Source organism: Rhipicephalus microplus, chromosome 10, assembly GCF_043290135.1.
Source record: "Rhipicephalus microplus isolate Deutch F79 chromosome 10, USDA_Rmic, whole genome shotgun sequence".
In the NCBI taxonomy this organism is placed as follows: domain Eukaryota; kingdom Metazoa; phylum Arthropoda; class Arachnida; order Ixodida; family Ixodidae; genus Rhipicephalus; species Rhipicephalus microplus.
The window spans coordinates 4,079,261-4,101,164 of NC_134709.1; the positions used below are offsets into that span (position 1 = coordinate 4,079,261).

At 47.5% G+C, this 21,904-nt stretch overlaps 2 protein-coding genes across 12 annotated transcripts in view; one reads left to right on the forward strand and one right to left on the reverse strand.

Moving 5' to 3' along the window:
• Positions 1-435: 435 nt before the first annotated feature.
• The window catches only part of LOC119181108 (excitatory amino acid transporter 5-like), a 135,533-nt gene continuing 114,064 nt past the window's right edge, over positions 436-21,904 (forward strand). For 8 of the 10 annotated variants that reach the window (XR_012886433.1, XR_012886432.1, XR_012886434.1 and 5 more), the window contains exon 1: positions 436-588. Coding sequence is in view for 5 of the 10 variants with exons in the window: in XM_075874907.1 (XP_075731022.1) it covers positions 574-588 (15 nt within the window). In the remaining 5 variants the exon portion in view is untranslated. The remainder of the gene's footprint in view (positions 589-21,904) is intronic. The other 2 variants (XM_075874908.1, XM_075874912.1) reach the window with 1 other exon arrangement.
• On the reverse strand, positions 14,664-19,592 carry LOC142774531 (uncharacterized). Of its 2 annotated transcripts, XM_075874904.1 has the most exons (3): positions 19,010-19,592; positions 17,435-17,501; positions 14,664-17,026 (listed from the first exon to the last, which is right to left on the reverse strand). In XM_075874904.1, exon 3 carries the CDS (start codon positions 16,896-16,898, stop codon positions 14,739-14,741), a length of 2,160 nt encoding a protein of 719 aa, XP_075731019.1. In that variant the 5' UTR covers positions 16,899-17,026; positions 17,435-17,501; positions 19,010-19,592; the 3' UTR covers positions 14,664-14,738. The 2 variants fall into 2 exon arrangements, with proteins under 2 accessions (XP_075731019.1, XP_075731020.1); XM_075874905.1 differs by lacking the exon at positions 17,435-17,501.

The window sequence follows — 21,904 nt, forward strand, 5'->3', positions numbered from 1 at the left end:
AGTAAGAACGGCTGCATTCCGTGATGAACAGCCGGCATATATGTGACTATTTTTTCACTTAGATGACTGGTCAAGTAAGCTGTTCAGTGTGACGAAAAATTTATTGCACACTGGTGGACAAATGCGAGAATCCGTAGACTTACATAGTGTAGGACAGCATATGTGATGTTGCGTCCATTTAATTGCAAAGAATTTGTGAATGACTTTTGAAATATTTGTTTCAAAATTATTTTTCATTAGTGCATAATAATTACGCAATATGAGTGCTCTGTTGGCCGAAATATGACCACGAACACTCAAGCTGACGTCAGCGAACAGGTGCTGACTAGCGCCACAGTGCTCCTAAGTTACGGCCCTAGCGGCAGAAGGTATGAACTAGAACGTGGGCGCTGGAAGAGGTGCTCTCTGGGCAGGTCAGGAGTGTAGTAGGTCATGGTCACCGCGCGCCGCGAGGGGTTTTGACTGGTGTAAGGTGCTGATGTGAAACAAATGGATACTTCTGAGCACTCCGACAATTATGCTTGCAAATTAGACTGTGTTGTTCGTCCCGAATAGCCGGAATTATCACAGAACATGCTGAAGATAAAGGTAAGCGGCAGGCAAACCTGCATTCTGCTCATGAATGTGATAACACGTGACACACCGGACGTTGCACGCATTGGTCTATGGTGCTTCATGAAGTGATTTTCAGTGACGCAGCAGTTTTAACTTCGTTAAGATGTTTGTGTTCTCATTCACTGATTACAGGGCACGTAATTTACACTTAAAGCATACCGTGTAACTAGCCAAACTTATTAAGGCGACAGAATTAGTTACCTCATTAAAACTGAAAGGGTCCCCTGCGATTAATGGGGGACCCCGTGAGGATGGATCGAAAAAAGAAAAAAGATTACAATGACACAGAGGGTTTACTGCTATAATGGCAGATTTCTTTGCGCTTCCTTGGCCAGATAACTGGTGAATGCGTCACGGAATGTGTAGTGTTTTCTAGACATGCGATGCTATCTGGCAGTGAGTTCCAACATCGAACAGCACGTGCTCGGAAGTACTGAGCTATCAAATGCACGTGGTGATCCGTAAATGCGCTAAAAGCTAAAATGATTATCCAGCCTATGTGACGCAGAGTAGGGTCGTGTCAAGCATGCCAGTGTTCGAGATGAGTGAATGAATTCGTGAAACTGTCAGCAAGGCAATGTCACGGTGAGTAAAAGGCTGCAATGAAAAGTGAGTTTAATTCGTGTGACACTAGACTGATATTTGTCATTGTAAGAATGAATGAAGCGGCTTCCCCAATCCTGAACTCGTTCTAATATGTCGATTAGGTATTTTTGGTGAGGGGACCAAATAAGGGAGGCGCACTAGCTCGAGCTGACCATAAACCTGGAGTTTATAAACCATAAACTAGGTGCGGCCTCCATGTGGAGGCCTCACCTATTTTGGCTTCGCGGACCTCATTTTACAGCGAAAGCTGTTATGAGATCACAACTCGGGTCACGCGCAGTTGCATGTTGTCCGCCGCCGCTGGTGTTCGTAATCACATCGCGCAAAATTTGTCACAGTGGAACTTGAACCCGGGTCCGCTGGGTGCTAGCCTAATATTCTACCACTGAGTTACGCCAGTGTTTGTAACTTGTTGTCAAACTTGTCTTAGGCAGGCATGACCTAGCACCAATGGTACAGTGGGGCTCGAACCCGGGTGCGCTGGGCGCCAGCCCAGTATTCTGCCACTGAGCTACTCCGGTGCTTGTGACTTGTCAAACTTGCCTTGGGCAGGCTTGATGTCGAGAAAGCAATGGCGTTAATACGACTTATGAAGCGTTTTACAACAGCGAAAGAACAACCAGTCGTCGCACAACGCGATTAGCGTTAACGAGTGGGCCGTCCAATGCTCCTACCCATTACAAAACTTAAGCTTGTTCTTTTTTTACCCCTATTAACTGTGGCGCATACCCACTTAAGCCATAATTCCTCATAGTCGTCAGCCACTGCATGGACAATTGGCACAAAATTTCTATCAAGTGTTTAGCGGATACCACGCTTCTTAGAAAAATGACGAAAAATATCATAGCGAATGCTGACTACCCAAAAGTTTATTAATCCCCTAGTGGGTACCAAGCAAGTGTGTTTGCAGTAGTTACCTAATGAGTGTTTTGAAAAGGCTCTGAAAGGCTGCTCTTCTAGCTTTCGCTGTGACTGTGCTGCGTCTACCGCGCAGCCCTGGCGTTTTTTTTTGTTGTTGTTGTTTTGTTATTCGTGTCAAGGCTTTAGTGCAGCGTCGGGTTGAACACACTGCCCTCTTGCTCCAGGTTTTGCTCGTTAACACTTTGTGGGGAGTACTTGGGTGGTGTGTTGAGGGGCGATGCTCCTTACGCTGTGGGTCACACGTCCCGTGCCGTCGTCGCAGTAGCCACCTCTCGTTTGGTCCTTATGAAACGGGGTAACTCAACCTGGAACTCTGCAACAGGAAACTACCTGCCATCTCAGAAATAACCGAAGAAAATACCCGGCACCTCTACCACTCTGAAACGGGGTTTATTGGCGTAAGTGGTACTTGTACAGCAGGTCTATAATTGATACGGCAAGCGGGCGGTAGCAATCAACACAGGAATCGCAGCGCTCGGGGCAAGAGCTCGCGCTCGGCTCCTTTCGCTAAAGGCGTGACCCACTGCGGCACATAATCTTCTTCCTCTCTACATTTCGAATGTCCGCTGGATGGTGGTACTTGTATATGATAAATATATGGTGAAAAGATGCGAGATGGCGGTACTTGGGGTGTTCACTAAATGGACGGACAGACAGACGAATGGGAGCACGGACGGACGGACGGATGCATGGTGGCTTCGCACCACTCATCATCATTCACTTCGTGGATCTGCTGTGATTTTTTTTTCCTGTTTCGTACTCCGCGCAGCGTGCACGGTGCCGTAGGGATGAATTAACGCAAAACAAAACACGAAAACGAGGCAAACGCCATATGAAGCATTGCTTGATCCTCATCATTTGCTAAGCACTGATTCGTTCAAAGTGGCCGCTGGTTAAATAAGTGCGAGGCACTTTTAAAATATTTATCTTCGTATATCCCTTTCAGTCCCGAATTTTCCGTAGGGTACGAAAAAAAAATTATGTTCTCTTATAGCTAAAAGGATTTTGAAAAATCTTGAAAAAAAATTTCGGAGACTAAGTCCAATGTTGTTCACGGTCGAACCATGTCCGGCATACTGGACACTAGGAATCTTTTCTTGCACTTGTGGATACATGCACGTTCTGCTATCTTCTTTGAAAGATTGTCGCTTTTGGTCCTGTCAGGAGGTTAATCGTCTTATAAAACACAGAAGGGGTTTGTTATGGTATTAGAAAAACAAGGAAAAATTTTCATGGTTTACAGTCTTACATAGCGCGTTCTACGTTTGGTTGACCATGCATGCAATGTAGTTTCTCGGTCCTTTGCTCTGCTGTGTAGCTCACACATGCTGTGTTTCCCTGTCCTTCTTTATTGGTTTTACTGTAAAGGCGAAGGCCTTACATGACCCCCCAAACGTAAAAATTGACTGACTGCGTCCCGCGCCGGAGGCGTCAACATGTGGTGACGCAAAAGGTTATCTGCTCGTGCTCACGACTTATTGATGTCTAAAATTGATTGATTTGTGGGGTTTGACGTCCCAAAACCACCATTTGATTATGAGAGACGCCGTAGTGGAGGGATTTGAAAATTTTGGCCACCTGGGGTTCTTTAACGTGCACCCAAATTTGAGTACACGGGCCTACAACATTTACGCTTCCACCGGAAATGCAGCCGCCACAGCCGGGATTTGATCCCGCTACCCGCGGGTCAGCAGCCGAGTACCTTAGCCACTAAACCACCATGGCGGGGCATTGATATCGAAAATTAACCTTGCATGATTTACAGCTTGCGCAAGTTTTGTACAGAATTATGGTGCAACCGCTCTTGCGCTGTCACCCTATCAAACATCTATTGATAACTTAGAAATCTCTGCTGCATGCAACCGATGTGTGCTTTGATTTTTACAAGCTGTGAGGATCTGCATGTTCGGCTATCAGTTCACTGTCTACGAAAACGGTGAACATTTCACTCATCCGGCTTCTGTATTTACCTATTGGCATGGAAATAGGAAAAGGTGGCCGGTATGCGCACCTTCATTAAATGCGTCATTGTTCATTGCAGCTATGCCAATAGGGCTCATGCACAGTCCGCGGTGCAGCCTCAACAGTATCCCGATCGTTGATGGTCCCCGTCGACGGTTGATAGGCGCGCGCGAGCTCTCCATCTTTTTGCACTGTACGCCGTGAGAGCGTGGAAAATCCTCGGCTCGGCAAGATTTTCCGAACGTCGCGCGGTCACTTGACAAACGTCATATGGTCCACGCGAACGATGTCACTCTCATCGAAGTGGTTTTCGCACACGCGCACATTCGGGAAACACATGTGAAGCCACCAGTTTCTTGTCGCGGCATTGCTCACTTCCACTTTTCTCGCCGATCACTGTAGGCACCGAGAACTCGGAGACTTTTTCGTCATTTTTTTTTTGTAACCGGATCGACAATCAGGTACCCAGCAGGTATTATCATTCCCGATCTTGAGGCATATCACACATAGGTACAATTGTAAAATTACAGCGAAAAACTACGCGATGGCACGCCACGATAATATGTATTCACCCGATTGGCCGCGAGATCGAGCAGAGTCGCCGCCTGGCGCAAACTGGCCGAAGAGGCGAAGTGTGGATTGCTTCGTGCGTCGTCTGCTATCCACGTCGTGTTTTCTCTGCACCTTCTGCACCTTTTCACGGTGCGCTGCACCTCGATTCCCGTTGGAGGAGGAGCGTTGGGCTAGGAAGGTATTCAGCTACTTGTACATGAAGAATGTCGATACAAAATGGAGGAAGCTAACCAGAAAATTGACTGTTAAATACTTCGAAAACAGCAGGGGGCCAAACCAAAAATAATTATCGGTTAAGAAGAAGGTGAAGGAAGCTGAGACGGAAATGTGGAGAATCGGCATGATTAAGAAGTCCGCACTGAAGATCTATCGAACTTTTAAGCAGGAAATTGCCAAGGAAAGGATCTATGATAATACTCGGGGTAGTTCTCTACTGTTTGAGGCCAGGACGGGAGTATTGCGAACCAAGACATATCGGACCAAATACGAAAGGGTAGACACGGTATGCAGTGCGTGTAGAGAGGAAGAGGAAAGTGCCGAACACTTGATAATGTTCTGTAAAGGGCTTCACTTTGTAGTTCAGGATGATGGCGCAGAGTTTTTCAAAGCACCGGGGTTTAGGGACAGAGAGGGCAAGATAGATTTTAAGCGGGTAGAATTAACTAGAAGGGGGTTATCTGATTGGTGGCTAAAGTCAAGGCACGAGTGAAAATTAAACCCTTCACTGTAATGTACGAATCCTGAACCTCACTATTTAAAGGGAAAAAATCTAGTTTTTCGTTCATTAAGTATTACGGCTTGGTGGTGCTAGCCACCGCCCGATCTAAAGGGTACAGCCATATCCATCCATCCATCGATTCTCAAAGGCACAGCGCCGCCCCCGTACAGGGTCTTTGTTAGGTGTCGCCGTGGTACCGCGAACCCTTGCACCTTCTAGCGCGAGGGTTTTGGTGCAGCCTCGCACATTGCTGTCGCGCGCTAGCAGAAAACACCTTGCAAAGTTGAGACATGCCTGTGAGTCGTCGTAGACACCGACGGAAATTTTCACGATTGTGTACGATCTTGGCGTGATACTCCTAGACGACGACGCCGAACTCTACGCTCTAGCAGGTAACTGTGCAGAAGTGATAAAATTCTTGACAAGTTGGCTCAGATGCACGACGGCGACATTTCTTCGTTATCCGTTGTTTTATTTTTTTTTATAGCAGAACATTGCGGGTTGTATGCGCGTTGTGCGAACTTGCCACCACTGACTCGACAAACGGGCGTGAAACAACGCTGCAAGACCACGCGATGCCGATGACGCTACGCGGCCACTGCAGCAGCTGCCGTGCTTCGTCAGAGCGCTGATCCTGCACGTCGCGAAGACTCTGACGAAGTGCTGTGAAGCAGAAGAAAAACGAGAATTGCGGAAACAACGGCAAAAAGGCGCTTGAACTCGTAGTCAAAATAACGGACCACAACTTCCTCGTAGTACCTATAGGTGTGCGGTTTCGCACGATCGCTGCGCACCAGTTGAGCACCGGCTTGACACAATACTGCGTCCAGTTCCTCGCTGTCGGATTCAGTTATTTCCATGGCAATGTGGAATTCCTCCATGCTGGCAAATCAGGAGCTGCAAATCCGTGGGCGCACAATACACACGACGACTTACGTAGCCGAGCAGCAGACGACAGGTGTCCTCCGCTCGCACCTCGACATTCGATCGACACTAAGCGGTGGCGCTGCTGATGCGTTGCATTTGCACCCCGAAATGGGTGCCGAGACACCAATGGTCTCTTCGTTTTGGCTGCACCGGCTGAACCAGTTCAAAGGGTGCAGCACCTTCGTCCTCGTTTTGCCGGAGCAGCGCGCGCCCTCTGTCGCACCCTCTGCACTGGCTCCCTCGTTTTGTCTAGGTGTAAGCCTAGTTCCTGACGAGTTCTGTACCGGCGTGCACGCACTCCAAAGCAGGTGCAGAGTAGTGCAGCATGGCGGGCGTCCCCCCAAGGCCAGAGCAGACGACGTTGCAAATAGTTGTTCAGGGCGTTCAAAAGGAAGTTAAGGCACTTCACAATCCCGACGGGTCATTTATGACGGACGCCAACGGTTACGTCTATGAGGCATCAGGTAAGTCAGGCTGCATGCATTGCCAAAAAACGTGGTTAGCGGCCAGGAGTCGTAGTCGGTCAGCAAACAGCCTCGTAGCATTGCTTATGCTATGTCGGTATTTTTAATCTTGGTTTTCGCCCTTGCAGACGGCAAGCGCGTTACGTTGCGGTTCATGGCAGGGAATCGTGAAAATGACCCCCCTCCGGCACAACCGCCGACGCCTTCTCCTGCCTGCGACGGCGACGTTGACAGCGATGGGGCTTTAGCCGCATTTCCAGCAGCAGCCGCGTCGGCTGAAGATGTGGAAGAGCTTTGGAGCGCCCGAAAAACAAGGTTCTTCATCGCCAAATACTCGGAAATGAAGGACTTGGTGGGAAAAACCAGGGCACTTCGGTATGTCATCCTATGTCCAAAATTATTTGCAGCTTTTTATTATTCCGTTTCACTCTAGGCAAGCACCAACAAGATAAGGGCGCATGAAGTTCACAATGGCGATGGTTATTGTTGCCTACATTTTACTGCCAGCAATTTACATTTTACTGCCCCCCCCCACTGAAAAAAAATTTTGGCTATGCGCCTGACTGTGACATATACGTTTACATATACACACAAACAGTATGTATAGTCACGCACATATATACACAACGAAGGCATTCGTAATGTTTCATTAAGTCAAGTGATCTTCAAAAACAGCGACGGTGCTTTTGTGTTGGGCATTGCACAACCGCTGTCTTGCCGAAAAGGTGCAGCACCTCCAAGCTCAAGCCATGTTGCAAGTGTAGTGCTGCCTTGAGAATTTGCACTAGAGGGAATTGCATGTTGTTATTCTGAGGCACATCTCTAGCAAGTCTCGCCCTGCAGTCCTTGTGTCTTCACTGTCTGTCCGCATTTCTCTCGCACTGCCACTTTTCAAGATGGTGCAGCTCATTGTTAAAAGAGATATGCTTCTTGACACGTGCTACCCTATCTTTGAACCTAGACTGCGCCGTCGTGTCAGCAAACAAGGTTGCGCAGCTGCATGTTTTACAATGCAAAGACAGGTTAGAATATGGCTGTCTCCTTAGTGAAGCTTTATGATCCAAAAGAGTGATTTACACAATGTTCAACTTCTCCAACATAATGCTTCCCGCACAAAAAGAACGTTCGCAGTTATCAGAAGTGTGTGAATAGTGAATTTCGGAACCTAATCAAGTAAGAGTCAAATAGTAATGGCACCAAATAGAATACAAATAGTAATTGAATACTGTTTGAATAGTAAGTAGACCATTTTCAAAACAGCCTTAGAACAGAACATTTTATTTGAAACAAATAGTCACAAACTTTCGACAAAGGCCATTACAGTCAGTTTGAATCTACTCAAAATACCACAATTACGAAAACTAAGGTAATCTCGTATGCAGCAGGAACTAGAATATTCGTAACATTTTGTAATTGTAGGTTCAACTACGGCATTGACTAGCGTTATCAACGTGAGACTTTGTCACCTCACTTTAAATAAAATTGGGACACAAAAACAAAACAATTTACAACCAAACATTGCAGATACAACTAAATATGTAACGGAGCAGATCAACCCGTCATCACAACATGGCCTGCGCACTAAAAGCGGATAACAATGGGCGTTGAAATTTACATCTGCAAGAACAATTTACGCAAACGCAAAACTTGTATCTGTTGCTAGTCGTGAAGCTGCAAGCACTCGTAGTTCCCACCTTTGGTTATTACAAGACGAAGACAGGAGCTGATAAATGCGATACAGCTAAAGTGCAGTAAAAATTGAGCAAGAATGGAGCTTTCAGAAGCGCATTCATTCGACAATCAATATAGTGTAGGTAGTCTTGCAAAAGCTTGGGCTGCGTACAGGTCACATTAGGGATTGAAAGAATGACTTGTAGCTGTTTCGTTGTTTTGGGGTTCTCCCGCCAGTGCCGATTATTAAAAGAATATTTGTTACTTAGAATATGTGCAATTCGATTCGACTTAGGAACCGAATACAGTGCTGTTTGATTCATTATCCAAAATTTTCGAATAATCGAACATCCCTAGCAATTATCCCTGAAAGCTACACATATGAAGTACTAAGGAAAGGTTCATGTGCTACTGCAAGACTTGGGTCACGTTACGTCGCTTCCTTCTTTCCTACTAACTGTGCTTTGCTTTTTTGTTTAGCACAAGAAGGCTTCTGTGGAAGAAGTTGGCTGAGGCCATCAATACGGAGTTCTTGTGCAACGTGACTGCCACACAAGTGGAAAACAAATGGAAGTCGCTGGACAGAGCATATAAAAAGTCAAAAAAAGACAACAATTCTTCAGGTCACCACCGTGTGAACTGTGAATATGAAGAGTAAGTTACGATTGTGTCTTCATATCTTCAGTGATTCTCATAGTGTCTATTACAGAGAGCTGGCAGAAGTCTTGGAAAAAGAACATAGTGTAAATCCAAGGCTGCTCTTGGAGCCTGGAAAAACAATCCTGCCTAGTGCAAGTCCAGAGTAAGTAAAAATTACTTAATTTGTGCTGTAGCCTGGAAATGACATGGCACCTGTACAATTACTTTCAACAGCACCAGCATCACTGAAGCACCTCAAGATGCAGCAGTCCCAGTCGAGTGCAACACAGCATCCAAAGTTCGGAGCAGCACAACGCCAAAAAGGAAGCGCCAGAGTAGGTCCCAAGTCACGCCGCTCTTGGAGGCATTAGAAAAAATGCAAGCTTCGAGAGCTAAGCAAGAGGAGGCAGCAGTGAAACAACTGGAGGAAAGAAAAAAATGGGAAGAGGCAAAGGCAAAGCGGCATGATGAGCGCATGCAGCGATTCGATCGGTTGATCGACGTACTCTCAAATAAGGACGGGTTATAATATGGGCAATAAACTTTTATAACACTAGCAGTGTCTACTCCATCTAATTTGTTAAAAAAAAACATTGCTTCTAGACGCGGCACCCCACTTCGCAAAACATTTGCACACTGAATAAATCGCGAAGCAAAGATGAACTTCTAGCACTGTTCCTTTGCAATGAACTCTCGCAGAGACTGACTGTAGCCTGGCAGACTGCAATCAAAATCTCCTTCACTTTCATCATTGCCCACATCTTCTTCTTGGGGAAGCGTTGCAAGTTCCTCAAGGAAGTCCCTTTCATCGTTGCACATGTTGTGTAGCACACACGCAGCCATAACTATATAGCAGCACTGTTGCACACTTTTTGCATCAACAAGGTAGAGCCTCCTAAAACGCTGTTTAAGCAGGCCGAAGGTGTTCTCAATAAGCACTCGTTGTTGACTGTGTCGTTTATTGAAGCTCTTTTTCCACGTAGGAAAAGAACTTCCATTGTCCTTGAATGGGGTCATGAGCCATGGCATCAGTGGATATGCACTGTCACCCAGTATATAATTGTCTTCACATTCCTGAATTGCGCGTGCAAAGAAGGGGCTCTCCCTCAGGACACGGGCGTCGTGAACCGAACCTGGAAACCCAATAAACACGTTCAGCAACTTGTTCCTGTCGTCGCAGATTCCTTGCAGGATTATCGAAGGCCACTTTTTCCGGTTGAAGTAAGACTGCGTAGATTCGCTTGGAGTGAGTATCCCGATGTGTGATCCATCGATACAGCCGATGGTGTTTCTTGGGCCCTTGCCTTTACTTTTGGCGAGGAAGCCGTTCTTTATGCGGGTCACTTCCGCGCTACTAGGCCAGCAAATTATCTCATCGCTAATAGCGTGTAAGAAGTGAACGACCCGTGTCACACAAACATGAACAGACGACTCGGTAACATCGAATTTGTCGCCTATGGCGTACATAGATATTTGTGAGCCTAGGTACACAAGCGCTATGAGGCATGTTTTTTCGGCACTGATTTGTTGGCGGCCTTGCACTGCCCTTGGGTAGAAGGCTGAAGTCTTGAACTTGGCCCTGAAACTATCAAAAGTCTCCCTGGACAGCCTGAAGAGGCGCTTGAATTCATACTCATGGTACCTGCCGATAATGCTTTCGTACCCGGGTACACGGTTGGCATCGTCGCGCACCAACGCGCACGCGACCAAGATGCACGCATCGTCGTACTCATCGTCGCAGTCACTGCAAACGGCACCGCTGACGGAATCGTCGTCGCTGCTCGAGTCCAGCAATTCCATCGCAGTCACAAGAAGTGCCATCACGGCCGTGTATTGATCGGACAAGGCGGCGGAGGCGGCTATTTTAGGCTTACACTACAAGGTGTTCTCCGGCCTGCACTCACGTCAACTCACGCCTTCGTTTTGGCTGTAGCCGTCGCGCGCTAGTGTCGGCTAGTGCCGAGGCGTGGTTGAGGCTGCACCTGCACTTGCTCGACCGGCGCTGCACGCTCACTGCACCGCTTGGCACCGCTTTTTCTGCACCTGCACTTTTCTGAACTAGTGCAAGCCAAATCGAAGATTCCTCAAGCTACACCTGCTGCACGTTCTCAAAGTGTGCTTTGTCCGGTCATGTCAGAGCGAGTGTAACTCTTTCTACGGATGCCTGAAAGAACGTACGAAAGCACTTGGTCTTGCTCGGCTGCTAATGCATTGTAATAGGATCGGCGAGTGCAAATTTCCAGAGTGCTGTTTATTGTCGTCGTACCCTCCATTCACCAGAATACTTTCGGAGTGGGTGCCGCTTTCGGTTTCAAGCCCGTCGCAAAATGCTCTTGGCATCCTCTCAAACATGACGACTAATAAATGGTGTGTGAATTCAGCGTATTATAGTGACTCGGTTGTAAATTAAAAAAAAAACGAAAAAGCTCAAGACCATGCACTTGCGCGCTGTTGGTAGGTGTACAACAACGGCACTGTAGTTTATCGATGATGCGAGGAGCTTTAGTTATGTTTATTTAGCCGTGGTACCTCTGTATAGAAATATTACCATCACATAAACCGTGACACATCGGTACTTAAAACTGTACTTAAAAATGAGTTACCGTGCGCAACCGTGTGCTTCGATTTAAGAACGCTTGAAAGAGCTCAGATGTTGAAAATTAATTCAGACGGCACGCCTTATGTATAATGTCGTATAGTTTCGCTGCAAATTTCATCTTTTTTACATTGTCTTCAGCGTTTGTGTGGCATTTTTAGTGACCGACGGAAAACAGTAATTTGTCGTCTGAAAAAAAAAACATGCTTGTCACCAGGCCTTTGTTGTAGTCATGCTCGTAATCCATCGAATAGAGTTTTCTGTTGAACTCTCATATAAGATTTTTATACCTAGTGCAAAAAAAAAACTTGTGCAAAAAAACATATGCGTACACGTGGTAAACGCCATGTAGCGCTAAGCGCCGTCAGCCACTAAGCTTTCCCGACGAGACTTGTCGACTGCCCCGCATTTCATGGTGAACAGAATGAGAGAATAAAAATGCACGCAGCGGGGCTTCATTGCGTGCGATCTGAGCCGATTGTCGGTGGATAAAATGCGTTGACTACAGTTTACTGTTGACATCTACGTTCTTATCCACTGAATCGGTGCACGACGACGCCTATGCAACGTTAACATTACCAGCGAGTAAAGCCGATTCTGCCATTCATAAGGATGCTCGCCCTGGGTGACTCTCTTTACGCTTTTGCACTAAATCACACCTTTGCTGCCTTGTTTGTACGTTGCTAGCTTGTGTTCCGCCAGCTACGCACTGCTGTAGCATGACTAAACTACTTGTTTACATCTTTGTCATCTGCATACTACAAAAAAAAAGAGAGAAAGAAAGATCGTAGAAAGCCCTGATATCTGTGCGATTAGTTCAGTACCACTATTCGCACCTATCACCTTCGCATCGGGCGAGCAGGTCCGGTCAGGCAACCAACGCATTCCTCCTCTCTGGCATGCGGGCGACGGCTTAAATTTGTGTTGATACCGGTATGCGTGGCGTTATCAGGCGATTTGCCGTGTATTAAGCTAAGCTGCGGATTTCGTTTTTTTTTCATTGCCATGACGGCCAACAATTGGTTATCGGGGAACACTGCGCTGTTTTTGGGTGCAGCTAGTAACAACTACAGAAAAAAAAAACCGCTGTCGGAAAAAAATATGTCATGTGCATCAACAGACGCGGAGTTTTTGTAGCTGTGGACTCTTCAAGTTGCATCGTTTTCTTGTTAACGAGGAACATCGACTTCTACGGCTTGCAAACGTAAACAGGAAAACTGCACATTTTGCGGGTACTCGGGTATCTTCAGAGCACATCTTCTCAGGCGAACGAACCGCAACGACTTTGACACCGGTGCTCAACCTCGGCTATGAACGGAAGGTGCGCAGACTACAGCGATTTCAACGATGACGATATTTCTCCGTTAAACAGCCCCACGTAACACTTCTCTATATCGCAGGTCAAATTAACGTGACACCGAGAACCACTCAAATATCGCGATTGAAAAAAAAAAAGATAAAAGGGGGATGCGCAGGCACGTCAGCGTCGCTTGACGTAAAAACTGTATTCAAGTGCGCACCTGTAAAAAACAAACGAGCCAGTAAGATACGGTCCCTACTTCAGAGTTGAGAAACAAGTTAGACAACAGTTAGTGTGCAGTTAACGAAAACCGTCAGCGCCAAGAAATAAAAACGATCCACTACACTACAACGCATGGCTTCATGCAAGAGCGGTAGCCGATGCGACGGCGTGACGTAAAAAAAAAGCGTATGACTAAAGCTCAAGAAAGATATTCAATATGCTCTCGACGTGCTGTTGCTCATTCAGAGAAAAAAGACCTGAAAGTACTGCGCACTCTTCGAGCAGAAGGTCGGTTCATCAACAGAGGGGGACTCGTTCACGGCACTGTATAATAAAACGATCGACCTTCAACGACTTGAACCTTGTCAGGACGTCTCATAGACTCATTTTCTAAAGAGCCTGCATCACTTCAGTCGAAATTCACCGCGTAAAACTGGAAGAGAACGATAAAACCGCAGCCGCACGCTTACCTTCAATGCAAACAGTGAGCTTCCTGCATGCCAGATGGGTTGTCAGACCAGAGAAGGGCTGCCCGCAAGCAAGATGGCAGCACCCAAGGAAAAAAAAAAAAACGTCAATAAGCCGTTGGAGACTTCATTCCGAGCAACCGGGCGGTTAATTACGATCGACGTGTAGGGAAGATGGCCAATTAGCTTCCCTCCGCTTTCCTTTCGGGATTTCCTGCCACCCAACGTGTACGGGTGAACGTTAACCGGTTGACACGCACCCCACCACCGATCTAACTACCCTGCTCTAGGGTAGTTAGATCACCTGAACACCTGTGTCGGAACGGGGTGGACCCGACCACCCCCTTCGAGGACCTAGCCGACAGCATTGCCTCCGCTGTGCCACTTGTGAGCAGTGTTCGCAGATGCAACTGCCTCACCCTCACCTTTGCGGGGACATCATGCAATGAAAAGTATGCACTGTTATAAGTACGCACTGGAAACGTATCGCTATCGTGTTAAACTCAAAGGTGCAGATTAGGGATCCACCAATTTTTTTGCAGGTTTCTTCACATGTGCGCTATTCAACATCATTGTTCAGACCAGTATTAAGCGCCTTCTACATGCATATGTTGTACTCCGAAGAAAGCGCCATTGTACTGTATATTTACTTTGCGATTCTGTCACATCTTGAATACTAATTGCAGCGTGAATACTTCACTGCACCACATCGCATTAAATTAGGACGAACAAAGGAAGGACTCGTCCTCAATCCATGCACTATGAAACAGTGAATTATGCAGCACTACTAAGCCCACGGCTTAACGTTAATAGGCACCACAGAAACGCTCTTTGGTCAATCCGTGTCGACAACATGGCGACAACGCCGCAATCGAACAATGAGCCGATAGTGTTGCCGCAGAATTATGTATAGCTCCGCCTTTGAGGCATCTGTTTCACCGTAGCAAATCGTAATGGTGCGCACTAAATTTGGCAAAACAAATACTCGAATTCTAATTTATTTTTGCCCTCTTTCCAAATCAACTCAAAGTTGCAGAATCGTGCGAGGGCGAATGCTTCACTCCCGCTTCAAACCCGTCGGCTTGCTTTCGTAGCGGTACAACACGCCACCCGCTGACATGGAGGAAGGCGGCCGTCCATCCGTCCCGCACTTGAACAGGCTGCCTCCGAAAGCCTTCGACTGCGTCCGAATCGCGGTTTTCTCCCTAGAGCCGACGCCTAGCGCGTTGAGCACAGGACAGCCGGACCTGCGAACCCCGGGCTCATTAGTCGCGACGAGGCTTACAGGTCGCGCGATAAGCAAGTACTGCTGGTTGAAGTCGTCCACAGTAGCCGCGGGGTCTTCGTCGTCGGGCGACTCTGAGCTGAACCGCTCGGTGACCTTCCTGACGAACTCGACGGACCTGCCGCCTTTGTTCCGGGGCGAGATTCGACCCGGCGAAGACGAAGAGGACGACGAAGACGACGAGTCGTTCTTTGCGGATCCCCTCCTTTTCTTTCCTTTCGACTTTCGGCGTTTGCTCTTGCCGTCCTTGTACTTGTGAGAACGATTTTTGCGTGGATTGCCGCGAGACGAAGAGGATGAAGATGAGGATGAAGATGACGATGAGGACTTGTGGTGTCGCGAAGTTCCTCGCCTCGGTCTAGGCGACTTCCTCTCCTCGTAGTCCCAGTCGTCATGAGGTCTACGGTGGGTGCGCGAAGACTTCTTACCTCGTTCCGGAGGTAGACTGTTCCTCCTGGCCGTAGCCACACGGCCTATGTCATTGTCGGTGTCCATCGTTATGACGTCTCTCCGAATTTTCTGCAGCACCGTCTCGGCGCGATGCGCGTCGATGTCCTCTTTTATTTTCTGTAGCAGGTCCGAAGCCCTGCTCATAGAGTGGTTGGGTGAGAACCTGCTTTCCTCGGTGAAGTCGTTCATTGGAGGCCTCACATTCTCCCTCGAAGTAGTTCGCCTTCCCCTAGGACCATCTCTTGGCCAAGCGGCGGAACCGGACATGGGGGGATCCATACCAGGCCTTCCGTATCCCCCCTGGAAGCGTTCCGCGCTGTAAGCACTCGCCATGCCAGGTGTTGGTGCGCCGTAAGGTGGCATCATGGATCCACAGTATCTGTCTCGCATCGGCAAGTCGAAACCGCCATCCGACATCAACGGTGGTGGCCCTCCGAAGCCCGTGGCGGGACCACCAACACGCCCTGCCGTAGAATCTAATCCCATGGGTATCGGAGACCCCTCGGCCTTCCGGGTCATGTCCATTATCTGGTCTATCTGGCTTCCCATATCCAGCAGCCTCCGAACCTGGGGTCCCATCTCGGCCAACTTCGCGAAATCTACTCCTCCGCCAGAGTTCATCATTTCCCTGAAGTCATCGCGGCTTCGCTGGACGCCCACTGGAGAGGCGCCGAAGCCACCACCCATGGTCATATGCTGGCTGTATCCACAGGGCCCGCCGGTTCCCATGCCCATCTCCATATTGTTGCTGGACTCGATTCCTGGCAGTGCCGTTCCCGGAACCATCCCAGGCAACATTCCCGTAGCGGAAACGCTGCGGTTCGTGGGCAAGCTCTCGATGAACATCTTGCCACGAACGATATTGGCGCCCACTTGCTGTTCGTACGCCTTCACAGCGGTCAAGTATTCTCTCTTGAACGGCTCAGAAGGTGCGCCCTTGACCGTTGCCACCGCGCACGTGCCGGATATCTGGCCAGCTGCCTGCGCGGTGTACTGCTTTGGCACCGCAGTATGGGCCGGCTGCACCCACGGTGCAACTGTTTGAGGTGCAGGATGTGGCGGAGCAGCAGCTGAAGCTGGTGGCCCTGCAGCAGGGGGAGGTAATGGAGCAGCATGCGTCGATGGTTCAACTGGCGACATTGGTGCGGCAGAAGGTGCTTCTAGATGACTCGGTGGTGCGAGGCCTTGTGGTGGAGTTTCAGGAGGTGAAGGCACACCTGATTGGCCTGGTGGAGCAGCCGGTAGCACTCCCGGGTGACCTGGTGGTAAAGGTGCTGGAGGTGCTCCTGAGTGACCTGGTTGTAAAGGGGCAGGAGGTGCACCTGGATGGCCCGGTGGTAAAGAAGCACCAGGTGCACCCGAATGGCTTGGTGGTAAAGGAGCACCTGGATGACCAGGTGGTAACTGGGCAGGAGGCACTCCTGGGTGATCTGGTAGCGGGGCAGGAACCAAGAGTTGCGGTCTTGGAGGTGGGGCGGCCATCTTGAATGACGCGGCGTGGTCGATAGGGCCGCGGCTTGATTTTGTACTCAGACAGCGGTGCCTGTGGCGAGCTCAAGTCGTTCTGCCGCTCACGAGTCAGCAAATAGAACCCCAAGATGCCGAGAGACCTAGGAGATCGAACGAAAGGTCCATATAACGAAAAGATTCCACGGAGAAATAAAAAAAAATATATGATAGTGTCCGTTAGGTACGCCTCTCTGCGAGCTACCAACACATTTCGAGAGCCATATGAGCGAGTCGGCATTTTCGCTTTGTCCGCGATTGAATTCGATCCAGGCCCATAGCCAGAGGAGGCGGGTTCCCACTAAATATGGATGGAGGGGGTGTTTTACTGAGGTCAAGTAATAAAAAATAGGCCTTCTTTTAGGCCTTCCGCGTATGTTCCCTCCCTCCAACGCCCCCGAAAACAATTCCTGTGCCTGATTCGATCCTACATTTATAAAGCGAATGTCTAAAGCAAAACGTTCTCCAATTGTGCTATGTCAAATTTTTGTATTGATTTGTGTGCTACGTACGGCCTGCATGCGGAGATGTTGCAGGAGCAGATTCCTTTGTCAGGCCACACGAGCTTCTGCTTCCTTTCTGTTGTAAACATGAGAAATAATCAGAATCCAATTAAATTTGTACGATAGTATCTTCACCGTTAAGGCAGCGTTACAACGGTTATACATCATGGTCAGAAAACACTGCAGCTGAAACTCCTTGAGAACACGTGATCAAGACAATGTAGCGCAGCACGCAGCCTGAAAGTTACAATTAATTCTCAAAGTCAGCTAGAACTCACTCGCTTTTTTCTCAACAAATGACGCCATAAACCCGAAGTACAAGGCAACTGGCTGATTTGACCATTGTGAGATGCATATTACGCGCGGTCGCCGCGAGGTGCCGCCACGTGCTCGTGATCACACAAAGTAAAAGACGCGTTTTTTGCAAAAAAAAAGCAACCAAAGAAGAGAAAGTGCTCAAACACATGATTCGAAGCGAGCTGACGAACTAACGAAGCTTCGCGTACTAAATACCTATTTCGTAGATATTCTTTACTTCAGGATTTCATGAAAATTACGCCTCACCGCAGTGGTCTAGTAGATAAGATACCCGGCAGCTGACCCGCAGGTCACGGGATCAATTTCTGGCTGCGGCGGTTGCATTTTCGATGAAGGCGAAGATGTTGTAGGTCCATGTGCTCAGATTTGGGTGCACGTTAAAGAACCCCAGGTGGCCGAAATTTTCGGAACCCTCCACTACGGCGTCTCTCATAATCATATCGTGGTTTTGGGACGTTAAACCCCACATATTAATCAATCAAATCAAATAATCAATTCATGAAAATTGGGTTACGAGTTGAAGAATATAACCTCCTCACAAATTGGAAGCTTGCTCCACGAAATTTCGTTGCCGAATTCCGCTTTTCCATTTTTATTTATACGAGTCTGTTCAGGTGCCATCTCCGCTTTGCTTTTAGTGTCAAGAGCCTGAAAACATTAATCATTTTTTACTTACATGCCGACGTTTCACCAGCCATAGGAAAAAAACATTTAGAATTTTTTTCCAGAAAATTAAGCATTATAATCATAATTCTGAAAACATTCTTTTTATTATTGAAGATCAGGTTCTTTGAAATTCACCAATTCATTTCAAATAATACTCATGTAGCTACTTTAATCGTAGGTGATCTATAATTGTTGAATGTCGTAATTCATATATATGTCTGTTTAATTGATTTTCTTTGATCAAATTGGAAACTACAAATCCCAACGACAATGATGCGCACTCAGTCCCCCGTAGTGGGTACGAGCCAAAACAAAACATAGACACAAGCAAGCAAGCCTTCTCGACATCAATCCCACTCAGCCATCCACTCTAAACTTCGGCACGCCCTAGGCAGAGACGCGTTCCATAACCCTGGATCGAGGACCCTTGAAAGCAGGCATATCCTAGGAGGAGTTTAGCGCGCAGCTCGACTGCACGGTGTCTGTGGAACAAGGCGAAGGGGAACACAGCCTTGAATCGCGCACGCATCGAGGCACACTTCGTACCAACGAGAGCGAGCCCTCGCTGAAGAGAGGAGGAGGAGGCTCAGCGCCACTCACCCTCTAGTCCGGCGATGTTGGCAGCCCAGGGGGCCGACAGCTGCGGGCGACGCGCCTCCCACGGGGGCCCACTTGGCACACCGGCGGAGACGAACGTCCGGTCCGCCCAGTCTCCGTTCGCGACGCGCGAGCCACAGGCACGAGCCCTTGGCCAGTTTCGTTCTCTTCGGCCAACCTCGACATGCGCGCCAGAAAAAAAAAATGTAATTTAGCTCGTAACGACTTATTGCTGTTTGATCCTCTTTACGTAAGGCTGAGTAAATATAATGAAACATGACTGCATTTCATTCGCGTTAGCTCCTGTCCAAAGTCGCGAGCAGGGTTTTCCACTGCGTTGCTTCAGAGTTGCCGGTCCCGCTTACAATAAGTGGACACAAAAAGTAAATACCTGTTTTAGTTCTTAGTTGTGCAAATCAACGTGATTTTCCCAGCTCCCCTTTGTATTTGGGTGACACTTCTTATTCTGATGAAACATCTTTTCATTAAATTTCTGCTTCCTTTGGGGCTCATCGCAAAAGTCACGCCACTTTTTTGTAGGCTTCTTTTGTGATGATTATTTTCTTGTTGGCAACTCTGCGGGGCCTTCCCCGTGTTGTGTCAGCTGGCGGCGTCCCAACGACGGCCCTATCGACACCAAGTCCCGCGGAAGCCCGACTACGACTGAACCAGCTAGCGGCCGTTTTCATTGAAACCACACAACGAAGCGACGCGTACAGACGGGATTCGTTCATGACAATCACGTGTGCCGATCAGCAATATAGATAACACACACCACTGCGCATCCTACTCTCGGATGGCGTCACAGCACCACTCTCCGCCTGGTCGATGGATGCATGCAAAACTTTTATTGAAGGGTTGGAGCCTGGAGGACCTGTCGCGAGCGATTCAGGGCGCAGCAGGCCACTCCCACGTTTATCAAAATCTATTTTCATTAAAGTATAATTTCGAATTGAAGCCGCTTTTATCTCGGCAGAAGCGACTTTCCCCTTCTTAACAAATTAAATCGAGCGCAGTCGTTGACCATGAGATTATTGCCGGCAGGTTCGTATCCCAGAGCGATTGTATTGCATAAAATGTATTCCAACATTTATCCCAATAGCTCCTTCAGACACTGCAACGAGTTCACTGACCGTGGCGGAAACCACAGGGCTACACCATGCGACAGTCGGGCTTGGCCCGACTGTCTCAGCACGGCACGGCCCGCTGCGCGTTGAGTCATGCAGCTCAGAACTGGCAATAAAATTTTGCATACACCAATCCATGAGTGTAACCAGTTTTCAAGGTAAACCTTGCTTACCTTGTACAAATTTCACAAATGTGCATTTGTACAACGAACCGAATTTTCGAGTGCAGTGTATGGATGTGTGAACGCACCTGGAAACCAAATTTCGTGCAATTAAATTTAGCGGTGTAGCCAGGGACACCACATGGGTGAATACAATTCACCAGTGTGCCACTCCCGCTCCTGGCAACGCCATAAGATTTCAGTGCTTGCAACTTGGCTGGCACGTGCATTTGTAGGTGTAGATCATACCTAAAATTTGACGGCAACCGCTTGGTCGGGGAAATCTATAGTGTAAACGCGAAAGAATAGACCGGCCAAAAAGTTTACTTGGCGTTTCTGCCCCACATACGGGAGGCTTGTTCACAATAACTTAAACCATAAGAATGACACAACGCATTTAAGTACGCCGAGGTACGTCACGTAAGCAGTGATTATGTTGCACATTTGGTATCATTAAATAATGAAATATTTTCAAATGCAAAGAATTCTTTTGGGTACAGTTGACAATTTTGGCGTATGTATGTATGTATGTATGTATGTATGTATGTATGTATGTATGTATGTATGTATGTATGTATGTATGTATGTATGTCTTTATATCTATCTATCTATCTATCTATCTATCTATCTATCTATCTATCTATCTATCTATCGATCTATCTATCTATCTATCTATCTATCTATCTATCTATCTATCTATCTATCTATCTATCTATCTATCTATCTATCTATCTATCTATCTATCTATCTATCTATCTATCTATCTATCTATCTATCTATCTATCTATCTATCTATCTATCTATCTATCTATCTATCTATCTATCTATCTATCTATCTATCTATCTATCTATCTATCTATCTATCTATCTATCTATCTATCTATCTATCTATCTATCTATCTATCTATCTATCTATCTATCTATCTATCTATCTATCTATCTATCTATCTATCTATCTATCTATCTATCTATCTATCTATCTGCATTCATCTGGGTGTTTTCGTTGGTTGGTTGGACCGGAGTCCTTCAATGCTTTTTACTGGTCGTGAAGCTTAGCCGTAACTCGATGAGAGATCTTAGTGCGCTGCGAGCGGGGCCGCGGGGCGGCGCTGCATGACGGTGCGGGGTATTGAAATAAGTAAGAGACGGTTAGAGTATTGGTGGCAGAAAATTAGAGAGAAAGGACAAAAATAAATATTGGAAAAATAAAATATGGACAGTGTGCCGTAAATGGCAGAGAACTTAAGCTGAAAATTTACCTTTTTTCCATTAAGATAGAATTTATCGAAGTAGAGGCATTAGGCCAACATAAAAAAAAGGAAAAAAAGAATTTTTTTTTTTTTTGTCGAGACTGGTGGCATACTTGTCACCACCCCGTTATAAAGGGGACGCTCATAGCATCCATCCACCCATCCATCCGGGTAGAGTGACTGCATATACTCCCTAAATGTAGCATATACAGTATCTCTAGCGCGGGGTATCGGCAGACCGGAGGGAAGCTGGCTGCTACGTGAAGCCGAGATTGGGCCATAGGTGGCAGCACCGTCCCCGCGCAAGTGTGGATACGCGGTCGGGGGCGCGTATACAAATTCCCACAATGGCGCGTCGTT

What these genes read in the sequence shown, in the direction of transcription:
- LOC142774531 (XM_075874905.1), bottom strand. Translation starts at nt 16,898, where the DNA reads ATGGCCGCCCCACCTCCAAGACCGCAACTCTTGGTTCCTGCCCCGCTA.